The following is a 16,504-nucleotide window of genomic DNA, read 5'->3' as shown; positions in this document are numbered from 1 at the left end:
TATGTGTTTAGGAATACATGCTTTCTTCTCAGTTATTCAATTTTTTTGGCATTTAATTGTTCACAATAGTCTCTTATGGATTTTTGTATTTCTGTTTAATGTCTTCTCTTTTATTTCTGATTTTATTTGTTTGAGTCATCTCTTTTTTTCCTTAAAGGTTTCTCAATTTTTATTTTTTCAAAAATACAAGTTTCAGTTTATTTTAGTATTGCTTTTCTAGTTCTATTTCTCTGTTTTCTGCTCTGATATTTTTTATTTTTCTGCTAAAATTGAGCTTAGTGTGTTTTTTTTTTTTTTAGAGGCACAACATTAAGTTGTTTATTTGAGACCTTTCTCTTTTGATGTAGGCACTAATCCAATAAACTTTTTTTCTCAGAACTGTTTTTGCTGTATCCCATAAGTTTTAGAACTTTGTATCTCCATTTTCATTTGTCTCAATTTTTTAAAAAATTCCCTTTTAATTTCTTTATTAACTCATTGGTTGTTCAGGAACGTGTTGTTTTTCATGTATTTGTCAGTTTTCCAAAATTACTCCTGTTGTTGGATTTTAGTTTAATACCATTCTAGTTGGTAAAGGTACATGTTATTATTTCAGTCTTCTTAAATTTGTGAATACTCGTGAAGACATGTCAAGACTTGTCCTCATGTGTAATCTATCCTGAAGAATGTTCCATGTGTGCTTGAGAAGATTGTATGTTTTGTTGCTGTTGGATGTTTGTTCTGCATATGTCTGTTAGTTCATTGGTCTAAAGTGTTGTTCAAGTCCAGTGTTTTCTTATTAATTTCTGTCTGGATGATTTGTCCATTGCTATAAGTGGGGTAAGTCTCATACTATTCTTGCATTGTAGTCTATCTCTCCATTTAGATCCTTTAGTATTTGCTTTATACAATTTAGGTGCTCTGATGTTGGGTGCATATATATTTACAGTTGTTATATACTCTTGTTGAATTGACCCTTTTATCATTATATAACATCTTTCTTTGTTTCTTTCTGTAGTTTTGGTTTAAAGTCTGTTTTGTTTAATATAAATAGAAGAATCCCTGCCCTCTTTTCATTTCCCTTTGCATGGAATATCTTTTTCCATTCCTTCACTTTCAGTTTGTGTGTGTCCTTAAAAGTGAGGTGAGTATCTTGTAGGTGGCTTATAGTTAGGTCTAGTTTTGTGGTCTTTTTGTTGGAGAATTTAATCCGTTTACATTCAAGGTGATTATTGATAGGTAAGGACTTCTGTTTTTTTTTTTTTTTTTCTGAGTCTGATCTTATTTATTTGTTACTCAAAAAATCTTATTTCTGACTGGATTCAGACTTAGAAGTAGAAGCTCACAGACAGGAAAGTCTGCGTCTCTTTGCAGTTTGTTCCTGGCGCTTCTCCTTAGCCTCCTTCATTCTCTTGGCCAAAAGTTAGCATATTCTGCAACCTCTTCCTTGTTTTTCTTAGTACGCTGCTTCTTCAGAGCAATACACCGCTGTTTGTGCTGCAGGACATGTGGAGTAACAAGACGCTGAATCTTGGGTGCTTTGGTCCTAGGTTTCTTACCTTCTTTGTTTAAGGGCTTTCTTACAACATACTGGCGGACATCATCTTCTTTAGAGAGATAGAAAAGTTTGTGGATTCTGCTAGCTCTTTTGGGGCACAGGCGGTGAGGCACTGTAGTATCAGTCACTCCAGAAATATCCTTCTCTCCTTTTTTTTAATTTTTTTTTTACAATAACCAAGTTGAGAACACTCAGATTGGCATCCACCATGCAACCATGAACTGATTTTCTCTTTCTTTCTCCCGTTCTCCTTGGTCTGTAACAGAAATGCCCCTTACTCAGTAGCAGGCGGACATGGCCATGGGTCAAGACACCCTGCTTCATGGGGAAATCTTGTTTGTTGTTCCTACCACTGATTCAGACCACATAACCCTTCCACTCTTTACCCAGAGCGTCAGCAGCAACTTCTGTGGCCATACGCTTCTCATAAAAAGTACAAAGTTTGCGTTCATCGTCCACTTCAATGAGTTTCTGGCAGCCAGTGGCTGGGAAGGAGATGTTCAGCTTCATCTTGAAGCAGCTAAACACCTCCGAGGTGCCACAGAAAAAAGCAGACTTCTGTTGTTTTATTATTTTATGGTTGTTTTGTTTCTTTCTTCCTCTCTTGTCTTCCTTTGCAGTTTGATGGTTTTCTATAGTGATAGGCTTTGACTCTTTTCTATTTTTGTTTTGTGTGGCTACTATACATTTTTATTTTGTGATTACCATGAGACTTACATAGAACATCTTATAACAGTCTGTTTCAAGCTGCTAACTTAACTTTGTATACAGCTTTACAATTTTATTCCCCTTCATTTTATGTTTTTGATATCAGAATTTACATCATTTTGTAATATGCATTTTTTAACAGTTTATTTTAGCTATAGTTATTATTATTAGTTTTTTTCCTTGGAACCCTCATACTAGGAGTAAAACTGCTTTACATTTCACCATTAGAGTTCTAAAGTATCCTGAATATGGCTTTATATTACTTATACCATTGAGTTTTGTGATTTTGTGTGTTTTATGTTATTAGTGGTTTTTTGTTCTAACTTAAAGAACTCCCTTTAGCCAGTCATGTAAGGCAGGCCTAGTGGTGATGAATTCCCTTAGCATTTGTTTGGGAAAGTTTTCCTTTTTCATTTTGGAAAGACAATTTTGTAGGGTAAAGTATTCTTGTTTGGCAGCATTTTTTCCTTCAGCCCTTTGAATATATCATCCCACTCTTTCCTGCCCTGCAGGAATTCTGTAAAGAAATCTACTACTGACATTGTATTGGGACTCCCTTGGATGTAATGTGTTTCTTGTTGCTCTCAGCATATTTTCTTCATCTTTGATTTTTCATAATTTGATTATGTGTCCTGGTGAACTCTTCTTTTGGTTTACTGTGATTGAAGACCTCTGTGCTTCCTCTACCTGAATGTTGGCATCTATCCCTAAATTAAAAGAGGTTTTCAGCCATTAGTTCCTTTAAAAATGCTTTCTGGTTTTCTTTCTTTCTTTTTTATTTTTTCTTGAATTCTTCTTAGGTCTCTTCATGGTATTCCATAATCCTTATAGGCTTTTGTCACTCTTATATATTTATTTATTTGCAGCTCTGATTGGATAATTTCAGATGTTCTATCTTCAAGTTCACTGATTCTTCAGTGTAAAGGAGCCTGATGTTGAAGCTTCCTGTTTGCATTTTTCAGTTCAGTATTGTCTCTAGTATTTCTGTTTATAAAATTTGACCGTTTCTTTAGGGTCTGTTCTTGCAGCTTTGTTAGTTTCTTTTGGAGATATCATGATTTCCTGATTCTTTGTAATTCTTGTGTTCTTGCATTGGTGTTTGTGCAGTTGAGGAGATAGCCTTCTTTTTAGGCTTTTAAGGTGTTTTTCTTTTTTGGCAGGGATAGACCTTCACTCTTTCGTTTAGCTTTTATTGTAGATGGGCCACCTTTAATAGCCATGGGCAGGAAAGGAAGAGCTTGTTTTGGGCTCTCTAGATGGCTGGGCTGCTGCCTTTGCTCTCAATTTTGATGAGGCAGCTGGCTGGGCTGTTCTATCCGGTGAGACCACTGGTTGATCTCTGGCAATACAGTTGGTCCATCATTGAGCCGGGCCACAGGAGTATATTCTCTGGCCAGATAGTTTTACTATTTGAGTTCATAGTTGAACAGGGTTGCCTGAGAGGGGACTGAGATCAGGATGCTGATTGGAATGGCTGGGAGCATCTGCTATGCTTATTAAAAATGCACAGTTGATGTTTGTCTCTCTGTCTAGGCAGGCTCTTGAGGTGAGCTTCAAAGCTTGACTGAGTGCTGTTTAAACTCCTGGGTGTGTCAGATAGAGCCTCTGCTCTTTGTAGAAATTTGCTGTGATGATTGTCTTGCTCCCTGGATGTGAGGCTTTGGGGCAAGGTATGAGGCTGGTCCTGGAGGCTAACTGTGTAGGAATTTAAGCTGGGTAGAACTTTTGATCACTTCTGGAGTGACTAGCTGAGCTTTTCAAGTTGGATGGGCTATTAGCTGGTACCACTGATTGGGCACTGCTGCTGACAGGTACACAAAGCTAACACCATATCTATGTCCTGGTTGCTTTGTACTACACCTGCTTTGTTTCTACCTAATCCCAGTTGGTCTAGTGGTAGCATTTTCCCCTGTTTTCTCCATGAGGATAGGAGTGGGCTTTCTGGAAAGTGCTACAGGATGCTAGAGAAGACGGTTGTCCATCTCTGGTTCTCTTTTCCCTCTGTAGAAACCCCAGTCCCTGGAGAATCCTCTCTTGGTGGCACTATGGTAACCTCTGGGAGGAGGAAGGGTGGTATAGTCAAAATAAGACCCTTTATCTTACCTTTTCATGTGGAAAAGGTCCATAAACCACCCAGGTGACTCAGGCTTATTCCCAGTTTTGGAGGATTTCACCAAAGTGTTCATATCTTTGGATAGTTGCTGATAGAACTTTCTGTGGAACATGGGGAAACCTAAGACTTCCTATTCTTCTACTTTGCCGACATCCAACTAGACATTCTTGACACCCATTTTCTTTTTAATTCTAGTTATTCCTTGGTATCCATTACTTTACATTGTCATGATTTCTACTCTATTATATTAGCACCTTTGCCTTCATTTCCTCTGTAAATCCTTGCCCCTGTTTGGGACTTACTCAACCCTCAGTCTTTGACTCTGTTTCTCTCTAAATTTGACTCTCCTTTGGGGAATTTTCTGTTCTCTCTGATCATCTTTTGCTTCTTTTTGTTGTTGTTGTCTTTTAGTTTTAACTGTTACCTAGTTTTTAGGGCTTAATCTCCTTTGAACATTGGCACTTTGAATGCCCCTTTGTTATATCAAACTCAGCATATCTTAAAAGTTAACTTAAAATTACCCAGAAACTCACTTCCCCATTTCTTCTAGTGAGAGTATAGTGCCAGGAACAGAGCAAGTGCTCAGTAAATTTTATTAACCCAGTGAAGACAGCACATACTGCTTCATTTATCTTCCTGAAGCATTTCTCTAGTTTGTCCCAACCTGTTTTTTCTTAGCCCTGCATTTTTGAATTTAAGTATATATGCAGTAAAAGGTACGAATCTTATATTTAGTTTTGAAAAATGTATGCACTGCTATAACCAATAACCCATCAATATATAGAACATTTCTATCACCCTAGAAAGTTCCATCTTCCCCTCTCCTAGAAATAACTTCTGTTCTGACCCCAATCAAGAGAGTCAAGTTTTCTTTAGAACCTTAAATAAATGTGTTCATACAACTTATTTCATAGAATTCTTTACTTTTTGGAATCTGTCTCTCAGCATTTTTTTTTTTTTTGAGATTCATCTATGTTCTTGTAAAGTTCAGTGTTTGATTTTTTTAGCTGCTGAGTGATATTCTATCGTATGATTATATCTTAATTTGTTTAGTCTCCTGTTGATGAACACCTGGGCTATTTCTAGCTTGGGGCTTTTTTTGTTTGTTTGTGACAGAGTCGCACTCTGTCACCCAGGCTGGAGTGCAGTGGCGCAATCTCAGCTCACTAGAGCCTCTGCCTCCTGGGTTCAAACGATTCTCCTGCCTCAGCCTCCCGAGTCGCTGGGATTATAGGCATGTGCCACCACACCCAGCTAATTTTTTGTACTTTTGGTAGAGATGGGGTTTCACCATGTTGGCCAGGCTGGTCTCGAAATCCTGCCTCAAGTGATCTGCCCACCTTGGCCTCCCAAAGTGCTGGGATTACAGGTGTAAGCCACAGTGCCCCACTGTAGTTTGGGGCTGTTTTGAATAAAGCTCTAATGAATCTTTATGTGGACATATGTGTTCATTTTACTTGGATAAATACCTTGGAGTAGGATTTCTGGATAATATGATAAATGTATATTTAAATTTATTTAAAATAAAAATGCCAACTGTTTTTTCATCAGTAATATATGTGAGCCCTGGTTGCTGCACATCATTACTAACATTTTGTGTTAGTTTTTTAGATTTTAATTATTTATATCTATGTGTGGTGATATCCCATTGTGATTTTAATTTGCGTTTCTCTGATGATAGTGATATTGAACACTTTTCATGTACTTATTGACTATTATACCTTTTGGGAACTGGCTCTTCACATATTTTACCCATTTTTAAAACTTGCATTATTTGTACTTTTATCGAGTTGTGGGAATTGTTTGTATATTCTGGATACAGGTTTTTGGACACAGACATACACATACACACACACATACATATATATACACATACATATATACACGTGGAGAAAGAGAGAGAAGAATGTTTTCTCCTGTTCTTTGGCTTCCTTATTTATTTTTTAATACTACCTTTTGATTTGTGAAAGCTTTAATTTTTAATGAAGTCTAATTTATCAATTTTTTAAAATTTTTATTATACTTTAAGTTCTAGGGTACATGTGTACAATGTGCAGGTTTGTTACATATGTATACATGTGCCATGTTGGTGTGCTGCACATATTAACTTGTCAGCATCCATCAACTCGTCATTTACATCAGGTATAACTCCCAATGCCATCCCTCCTCCCTCGCCACTCCCCACATTTGGCCCCGGTGTGTGATGTTCCCCTTCCCGTGTCCAAGTGATCTCATTGTTCAATTCCCACCTATGAGTGAGAACATGTGATGTTTGGTTTTCTGTTCTTGTGATAGTTTGCTGAGAATGATGGTTTCCAGGTGCATCATCCATGTCCTTACAAAGGACACGAACTCATCCTTTTTTATGGCTGCATAGTATTCCATGGTGTATACGTGCCAATTTTCTTAATCCAGTCTGTCACTGATGGACATTTGGGTTGATTCCAAGTCTTTGCTATTGTGAATAATGCTGCAATAAACATACGTGTGCATGTGTCTTTATAGCAGCATAATTTATAATCCTTTGGGTATATACCCAGTAACGGGATGGCTGGGTCAAATGGTATTTCTAGTTCTAGATCCTTGAGGAATCGCCATACTATTTTCCACAATGGTTGAACTGGTTTACAGTCCCACCAACAGTGTAAAAGTGTTCCTGTTTCTCCACATCCTCTCCAGCACCTGTTGTTTCCTGACTTTTTAATGATCGCCATTCTAGCTGGTGTGAGATGGTTATCTCATTGTGGTTTTGATTTGCATTTCTCTGATGGCCAGTGATGATGAGCATTTTTTCATGTGTCTGTTGGCTGTATGAATGTCTTCTTTTGAGAAATGTCTGTTCATATCCTTTGCCCACTTTTTGATGGGGTTGTTTGTTTTTTTCTTGTAAATTTGTTTGAGTTCTTTGTAGGTTCTGGATATTAGCCCTTGGTCAGATGAGTAGATTGCAAAAATTTTTTCTCATTCTGTAGGTTGCCTGTTCACTCTGATGGTAGTTTCTTTTGCTGTGCAGAAGCTCTTTAGTTTAATTAGATCCCATTTGTGAATTTTGGCTTTTGTTGCTGTTGCTTTTGGTGTTTTAGACATGAAGTCTTTGCCCATGCCTATGTCCTGAATGTTATTACCTAGGTTTTCTTCTAGGGTTTTTGTGGTATCAAGTCTAACATTTAAGTCTCTAATCCATCTTGAATTAATTTTCGTATAAGGAGTAAGGAAAGGATCCAGTTTCAGCTTTCTACTTATGGCTAGCCAATTTTCCCAGCACCATTTATTAAATAGGAAATCCTTTCCCCATTTCTTGTTTTTGTCAGGTTTGTCAAAGATTAGATGGCTGTAGATGTGTGGTATTATTTCTGAGGACTCTGTTTTGTTCCATGGGTCTATATCTCTGTTTTGGTACCAGTACCATGCTGTTTTGGTTACTGCAGCCTTGTAGTATAGTTTGAAGTCAGGTAGCGTGATGCCTCCAGCTTTGTTCTTTTCACTTAGGATTGCCTTGGCAATGTGGGGTCTTTTTTGGTTCCATATGAATTTTAAAGCAGTTTTTTTCTAATTCTGTGAAGAAAGTCATTGGTAGCTTAATGGGGATGGCATTGAATCTATAAATTACCTTGGGCAGTATGGCCATTTCCACAATATTGATTCTTCCTATCCATGAGCATGGTATGTTCTTCCATTTGTTTGTGTCCTCTTTGATTTCACTGAGCAGTGGTTTGTAGTTCTCCTTGAAGAAGTCCTTTACATCCCTTGTAAGTTGGATTCCTAGGTATTGTATTCTCTTTGAAGCAATTGTGAATGGGAGTTCATTCATGATTTGGCTCTGTTTGTCTGTTACTGGTGTATAAGAATGCTTGTGATTTTTGCACATTAATTTTGTATCCTGAGACTTTGCTGAAGTTGCTTATCAGCTTAAGGAGATTTTGGGCTGAGACGATGGGGTTTTCTAAATACACAATCATGTCATCTGCAAACAGGGACAATTTGATTTCTTCTTTTCCTAATGAATACCCTTGATTTCTTTCTCTTGCCTGATTGCCCTAGCCAGAACTTCCAACACTATGTTGAATAGGAGTGATGAGAGAGGGCATCCCCTGTCTTGTGCCAGTTTTCAAAGGGAATGCTTCCAGTTTTTGCCCATTCAGTATGATATTGGCTGTGGGTTTGTCATAAATAGCTCTTATTATTTTGAGATACATTCCATCAGCACCGAATTTATTGAGAGTTTTTAGCATGAAGGGCTGTTGAATTTTGTCAAAGGCCTTTTCTGCATCTATTGAGTTAATCATGTGGTTCTTGTCTTTGATTCTGTTTATATGCTGGATTACATTTATTTATTTACGTGTGTTGAACCAGCCTTACATCCTAGGGATGAAGCCCACTTGATCATGGTGGATAAGTTTTTGATGTGCTTCTGGATTCGGTTTGCCAGTATTTTATTGAGGATTTTTGCATCGATGTTCATCAGGAATATTCATCTAAAATTCTCTTTTTTTGTTGTGTCTCTGCCAGGCTTTGGTGTCAGGATGATGTTGGCCTCATGAAATGAGTTAGGGAGGATTCCCTCTTTTTCTATTGATTGGAATAGTTTCAGAAGGAATGGTACCAGCTCCTCCTTGTACCTCTGGTAGAATTCAGCTGTGAATCCATCTGGTCCTGGACTTTTTTTGGTTGGTAGGCTATTAATTATTGCCTGAATTTCAGAGCCTATTATTGGTTTATTCAGGGATTCAACTTTTTCCTGGTTTAATCTTGGGAGAGTGTAAATGTCCAGGAAATTATCCATTTCTTCTAGGTTTTCTAGTTTATTTGCGTAGAGGTGTTTATAGTATTCTCTGATGGCAGTTTGTATTTCTGTGGGGTCGGTGGTGATATCCCCTTTATCATTTTTAATTGCGTCGATTTGATTCTTCTCTCTCTTCTTCTTTATTAGTCTTCCTAGCAGTCTATCAATTTTGTTGATCTTTTCAAAAAACCAGCTCCTGGTTTCACTGACTTTTTGGAGGGTTTTTTGTGTCTGTATCTCCTTCAGCTCTGTTCTGATCTTAGTTATTTCTTGCCTTCTGCTAGCTTTTGAATGTGTTTGCTCTTGCTTCTCTAGTTCTTTTAATTGTGATGTTAGGGTGTCAATTTTAGATCTCTCCTGCTTTGTCTTGTGGGCATTCAGTGCTATAAATTTCTCTCTACACACTGCTTTAAATGTGTCCCAGAGATTCTGGTATGTTGTATCTTTGTTCTCATTGGTTTCAAAGAACATCTTTATTTCTGCCTTCATTTCGTTATGTACCCAGTAGTCATTCAGGAGCAGATTGTTCAGTTTCCATGTAGTTGAGTGGTTTTGATTGAGTTTTCTTAGTCCTGAGTTCTAGTTTGATTGTACTGTGGTCTGACAGATAGTTTGTTATAATTTCTGTTCTTTTACATTTACTGAGAAGTGCTTTACTTCCAACTATGTGGTCAATTTTGGAATAAGTGTGATGTGGTGCTGAGAAGAATGTATATTCTGTTGATTTGGGGTGGAGAGTTCTGTAGATGTCTCTTAGGTCCGCTTGGTGCAGAATTGAGTTCAATTCCTGGATATCCTTGTTAACTTTCTGTCTCGTTGATCTGTCTAATGTTGATAGTGGGGTGTTCAAGTCTCCCATTATTATTTTATGGGAGTCTAAGTCTCTTTGTAAGTCTCTAAGGACTTGCTTTATGAATCTGGGTGCTCTTGTACTGGGTGCATATATATTTAGGATCGTTAGCTCTTCCTGTTGAATTAATCCCTTTACCTTTATGTAATGGCCTTCTTTGTGTCTTTTGATCTTTAATGGTTTAAAGTGTGTTTTATCAGAGACTAGGATTGCAACCACTGCTTTTTTTTTGCTTTCCATTTGCTTGGTAGATCTTCCTCCATCCCTTTATTTTGAGCCTATGTGTGTCTCTGCATGTGAGATGGATCTCCTGAATACAGCAAACTGATGGGTCTTGACTCTTTATCCAATTTGCCAGTCTGTATCTAATTTATCAATTTTTTAAAGACCGGGTATTTTGGGATCCTCAGAAATCTTGCCTATCCCCTAGCTGCAAAATCTTCTCTTACATTTTCTCCTAGAGCCTTTATAATTTTAGCTTGTATGTTTAGATCTATCATTCATCTGAAATTAGGTTTTGTATATTGTGTAAGGTAATGGTCAAGGATCTCTCTTTTTCCCCCCGTTTGGATACTTAGCTTTTCCTTACCCTTTTGTTGAAAAGGATTTTTTTCTGAAGAATTCCTTGTTGAAATTCATTTGACCATGTAATTGTGGGTCTGTGTCTGGACTCTGGCATTAGAAATATCTGCATGAACTCTTTTTTCTTAAAGAGATAGATACTTCCTATCTCTGTTTACTGAATCAGTGACTCAGTAGCAATGAACACCCCGAGTGCTCAGACCATGGTCTCTAAGTACAAATTATCATTGAACGAAACCAGGGCTCCTTGTAGAAGCATCTAATGCGCAGTCAGAGGCAGGAATTCTATAATATGAACTCAGGGCACATTATTATAGCAGAAGCAAGGATACTTTCAAAGAGCTTTTCATAGCCAAAGGTAGAACATATTGAGCATACAAATGAATAGTGACTGAAATCAATTAAAACCCATAATATATATTATTTGAAAATTCAGTATATTCACAATAATGCTGCAAAATGAATGCATTAGTAACTTTTTGTAGTTTCTGTCTTCCTCTACCTTTCCCACTTCACACCTTGTTTATCTTTTGTAGTTGCTAACACTCCAAAATCATTGTTCTGAAAGTGGCAAATGACAGGAAAGAATAAACATTTATCTTGCCTTTCCTTTTCAAAATAAGAACCCTTGAATCCATGGATCAGTTTTAGCATCACTAAGACAAATGGTGTATCTTTCCGAATAAGATGCAACAGGAAATCCAAAGAACCCAGCCCCAGGTATTATTGCCATAGGAATTGAACCTGAATTAAATCAAGTCTCTAGGTGCAATTACCAATTTACAGGACATGTAGGGATATAGGAACAATTCCATGAGAAAATCTACAAGAAAACTGTTCTAATTTATCTGACAAATAAGTGGCATAAAAAATTGTAAGTAGAGGAAGGACTTTTAGACATTAAAGGAGACTTAAGGTCCATGACCAAATGGAATTTGTGGAGCTGCTTTGCATCCTGATTCATAGAAACTAATTGTAAAAGATAGTTTAGAGACAGTTGAGGAGTATATTAAAAATACATTACTTTTATAAGTGGCAATGGTATTATAGTTAAAAACAAGTCTTTATCTGTTATAGTATACAGAAGTATTTACAGGAGAAATAAGATTTTTTCTGGTATTTGCTTTAAAATGCTTTTGAAAAGACAGATAAAATAGACACAATATTGATATTGTTGAAAAGGGTGATGAAGGTTCATTTTGCTGAACTGTCTCATGACTTTGTTTTCATAATAAAAAATTTAAACATGAAAAACATGCATTTTGACCCTGAAGTGAAAGTTCTGGCTATGAAGAACACTGAAAATATGCCTGAGATCAGCTTCTTAAAATCATATTAATGGGTTTTGCTGGCGTTATCACTGTTGTGAAGAAATATTTTTATCTCATACTTCATTTCTAATCTTATCTGAGAACCTTCCCTTGGGAGCTGATGACTTCAGTGTGTAAAATCAGAGCTTGGCATTTGTTGCCTCTTTTTTACACAGTAGACTGGAAATACTTTCTGTCCCAGCAGGCATTTGATTGCATTCATTCTTTGCACTCCTTCCTTGAAGACTGAATGAAGATCAAGAAGAACATTGATGCCCACTTGCTGTTTACTCTGAAGTAAGCAGTATATAGATGGGTGCTCTGGGGCCCACCTCTGCCTCCTAAAGAACCGTATCCTTCTTTGTGGCTCACAGAGCTGGACTCCACCAGTACTCACCCCTTTTACCTTTGACCGTCTATGTAACATGTCACAAAGTCATCAGGAACTCCCAAATGAAAAACCTGTTCTCTTGCAGTGTATATTTACCAAATACTGTGTTTTCAAGCCCTGCTAGTCTGTCTACAGCTCACAGATGCCAAGTGCTGATTCATGGCCTATACATGGATGATGCATTGTAACTCTAAGGGGAATGTCTGCTGGTGCAGTGCACATGCTGTAATAATTGCTTTTCTGCAGTATGTATCATTGATGATATGGGTTATCAGACCTTGTCATTTGATAAGGAAATTCTGACAGTAATTCATTCTACTTTCAAGTGTGTTTATTTTCAGCCTTGAAACTCAGTTTTGTTTTTGTTTTTATAAGCGTCTTAGCAGTTGTGTGAGACTTATACCTTTTTTTTTTTTTTTTTTTGCCACAGGAAGTATAACTTTGAATGATGCGTCTATCATTCTATGTCACTGCCTTTAGTGACAAAATTAGTTCACTTTTGTAATCTGATAATTTTGTGATAATTTTGCATTTGTCAGGAAGACTATTGTTTTGCTGGAAGTGACAAGGTGCACTGTATGGAAGAGATGCCAAAACTTATATGGCTATGCTTAGTTGAGTTTCCATTCAGTTGATCATCTGGATTAGGGACAAGTAGATTGCAGGTCCAATAAAATATAGCTTTTAATACACATCAAACTTCCTTGCCATGCTTTTCCCCCATCTGTGTGTGTAAAATATTTATCTTAGAATGTTCACTTTTTTTTTTTTAAGAACATCTGAATTTATGCTCTACTAGTCCCAAATTTCTCATTCATCATTTAGGTTTATAACATTATTTCATGTTGTATTTTCACTTTTGTTGTATTTCATTTTTGTGAATTCAAAGGGTAACACTATATAATAGAATAAAACTGTCAATTTAAATGTAAACAATAACACCCCAAAATGTGAAAATGTATTTATTGTAACAGACTGTATCAAACTAAACATCAGTAAAGAGCAACCACACTGTTAATATGAGGTTTGCAGAGACAAAGGGATGGCGCCTGGTAATTTCTAAATTTCAAATTTCTTATAATTAATCTTACATTTTTGGACTGCATTATTGAAACCACCCAGTTGCTAGACAGACCAGACCACTGGGTCCACTGTGGCCCTTGATCATGCACTAAAGAAAACTGCCTTCAAACAAGAATCTGGGGACAGTTGCTTTCCTTCAGTGTCAGGGAGTCCTCAGACCCTGTGAAGCCTGCCTGTGTAGGATGGTGTTTCTCAAGCTGTGGATTGGAACCTTTGCATCAAAATCACTTGGGGAACTTCTTTAACAAGTATTTTCCTAAGCCCCATCCCTGACTCCTTAGCAGACTCTCTGGGAGTGAGGCCTGGAAACCTGCATTTTAAACAACTTTCCTTAGTGAATCTGATAAGAGTACAGTTTAAGTATTGCGTAGGGTTTATGCAACATCGAGCCAGAATGCCTCTCTTTTTGGTTCATATGACACATTTGTGTACTTAATGATGAGGTTTTTTTCTTTTCCTTTTTTGCCCTCAGGACTTGTCAGTCACATCTGTAACCTGCTCACTGAAACTGCCACACTGTGCTTGGATGTGGATAGTAAAAACAACAATGAAATGGCAGCTGCACTGCTCTTTTCCCTGCTTGATATTTTGCACAGTATGCTGACCTATACCTCCGGTATCGTACGGCTGGCTTTGCAGGTAGAGGATCTGTTTTCCTGTGTCTTGAGCAGCCCTACTCCATTTCATGCTTCCCTTTCATTCTCTTCTTTCTTATCTTCCTCTATTGTGTCTTTACTTATTTAAAAGAACGTGTCATTCTATAGAGAGTGTCTTCCGAAGAGTCATCTTTGGGTGACCAATGTCAAGAACAGAGAATTTGATCAAAATCTTCAGGGAAAGAAGGAGAGGCCTACTACTAAGCAAAGACTTAGCAAGCATTAGCTGGGAAACCACTCCTGACCAAGGAGAGCATTTAGCCTTAGGCACAATCCTATTTTGGCCAAGTAGTTTGCAGCCTTTCATGTACTGAGGTGGCTCTCCAGTTCCCCCTTAGCAGGATAGGTCAACTTTCTAGGAATAATGGATTGAGGGTTTGTGTACATACACATGCATATGTGTGTTTGTAGACACATATATATACATATGTAACTCATAAGCTCAACTTGCTTTCCCTTCTGACTGATACCATGGACTTGTGAGATGGTTTTGAGGAATAGAGGTGTATTCAGTGGCTATGGAAAAAGCCAATTAGCCATAAACTGTAACCTGTATTTACTTAGCATCATACTGTAAGGCAGGAAGGAGATGTGGTTTTATAGAGTACTTTCCTATTTCTGTTTTATTTAATGCTCTAACCAATGGAGTCAGCTGATATTTAGATCAAGTGACAGGGCCAATGTGAATTTATTGTTACATTTAAAATCCTGATACAATTGCAAAAGATGTATATCAAATGGTAGCATACAAGCTTGGATAGACGCAGAAGCTAAAGTTGAAACCAAACTGTTTTGATACCTTGCCAAAGTCACAGTAGCAGAGCCAAGGATGAATCCCTAGACCCCAGGATAGCCTCTGTTATTCATCATTATGATAAATGGTATCTTTTATCCACAGTTAAGCTGGTCAAGTATTTAGCTTGTCTAATGTGATTTAATAAATCCAAGATCCCCTCAACAAATATTATTAGTTACTAAGTATTTAACCCAAACTGTAAAGCCAGTAGATTAATTAAAAAGCCATGGCCTTTGAATTACCTAGCTGCTTTTATTAGCTCATTTATAAGAACTCCAAATTAACAGTAAATAATTGTTACATACTTAAATAATCCCTAATTGTGTATTTCTCCTATCTTTTCCTCTCTGTTCTAGTAAGTTTCTCTTCAGAGAATATGGTTTCTTATTTCAGTTTCCATAGTGGTAGTTTTTTGTAATTCTTTGAGATGTAGTTGATAGTTACTCTTACAGGATATTTTGATGATAATCTGTAAAATATTTTCTTGTAAATTATAGACGAAAAAAAAAGGATCAGAAGTTAAAAATCTTCAGAACAATAGAAATTCTGTTGTTTACTATAAGCGATTAGGTAGATATGCAGGGATGTTTTAAAAGGAAACTCCTTAATACAAAATATTTTTGAATTTTCTATTTCCAATTTGCTAGTTTCCCAGTAGATCACTGCTTTTTATTGTTTTCATAGTCTTCAACACCACTGTACATTTTACTGCTATCATCTTTCTAAATCATCCCTCATAATATCTGCCATGTATTGCTTTTGGCCTTGACCACTGACTTTGATCTCCATGACACCTGGTGTCAATATGAAGGAGGAGTCGTCCTTGAGGCTGAATTAGGTGAAAGAGTTGAGAAAAGAAATGGAATGTGAATCAAAGACATATCTGCCTTGAAACACTGAGCCATAAGTACTTTCCAAAACCCTAAGTCACCCCTTCCATTTATAGACATACTTCTCACACTGGAGATTCTTCTGCACTTGAAACCTATGTCTACTTCTAATAGGAGCTTCTTTAAAGTAGAAGAATTGAGAGAGGCCAGTGTTTAAAATTATAATGATGCTTAGATTCACAAAAGCATTTTTCCAGGGAGGAGAGTGGTATGATGCAAGTATGTGTATGGGGGAGCAAAGGCAGGCATGTGTCAGAATCTCCATCAGAAGTTCAGTCCCTACCCACTACCTTCCCCGTGATTTAGAACTGGTCCCTGTTCACCTCTGAATGTTATGTGTGAAAGATTATGGAGACAGAGACAAAGTGCCTGAGACTCACTGGTGTGGTGGGGACATGTGGGTCATGCAGGTTGGAATGCCTTAGATTCAAATCCCAGACATACCACCACCTGTATGACCTCGGGCAAGTTACTGCACCTGAGTATCAGGTTCCTCATCTGGAAGGTAGGTGTGATCACCACTCTGCTGGGTGGTTGTGAGACTTCAATGGGAGAATAAAATATATGTAATTATATATAGATGTAAAGTGGCATACATATACCTGGCCCAGTGAAGGTGACCAATAAGTGGTTACTGTATCATGAACAGCAACAAGAAGAAAGGTTCTTCCTTTCTTGTTTACAGGGGGCCTCCTGTGGGCCATGACTTTCTCATTTCTACATCCTGGTGCATGGAAGAGCACTCAGTTCATATTTACAGACTAACTCCTAGCAGGCTTATGAGTTATTTTGTACTTATGAGCCT

At 37.4% G+C, this 16,504-nt stretch overlaps 1 protein-coding gene and 1 pseudogene across 10 annotated transcripts in view; one reads left to right on the top strand and one right to left on the bottom strand.

The window, feature by feature from the left end:
• Window positions 1-16,504, top strand: part of ULK4 (unc-51 like kinase 4) — a 706,344-nt gene that overhangs the window by 484,083 nt on the left and 205,757 nt on the right. For 9 of the 10 annotated variants that reach the window (XR_013413811.1, XR_001443048.3, XM_077992220.1 and 6 more), the window contains one exon: window positions 13,830-13,996. The exons of the other annotated variant lie outside the window; for it this stretch is intronic. Coding sequence is in view for 7 of the 9 variants with exons in the window: in XM_077992220.1 (XP_077848346.1) it covers window positions 13,830-13,996 (167 nt within the window). In the remaining 2 variants the exon portion in view is untranslated. The remainder of the gene's footprint in view (window positions 1-13,829; window positions 13,997-16,504) is intronic. 10 annotated transcript variants of the gene reach the window in all.
• On the bottom strand, window positions 1,246-2,055 carry LOC716737 (small ribosomal subunit protein eS6 pseudogene; annotated as a pseudogene).

This window comes from Macaca mulatta, chromosome 2 (genome assembly GCF_049350105.2).
Source record: "Macaca mulatta isolate MMU2019108-1 chromosome 2, T2T-MMU8v2.0, whole genome shotgun sequence".
In the NCBI taxonomy this organism is placed as follows: Eukaryota; Metazoa; Chordata; class Mammalia; order Primates; family Cercopithecidae; genus Macaca; species Macaca mulatta.
Note: the sequence above shows the minus strand (reverse complement) of the source record. Positions and strands in the feature narration are given on the sequence as shown.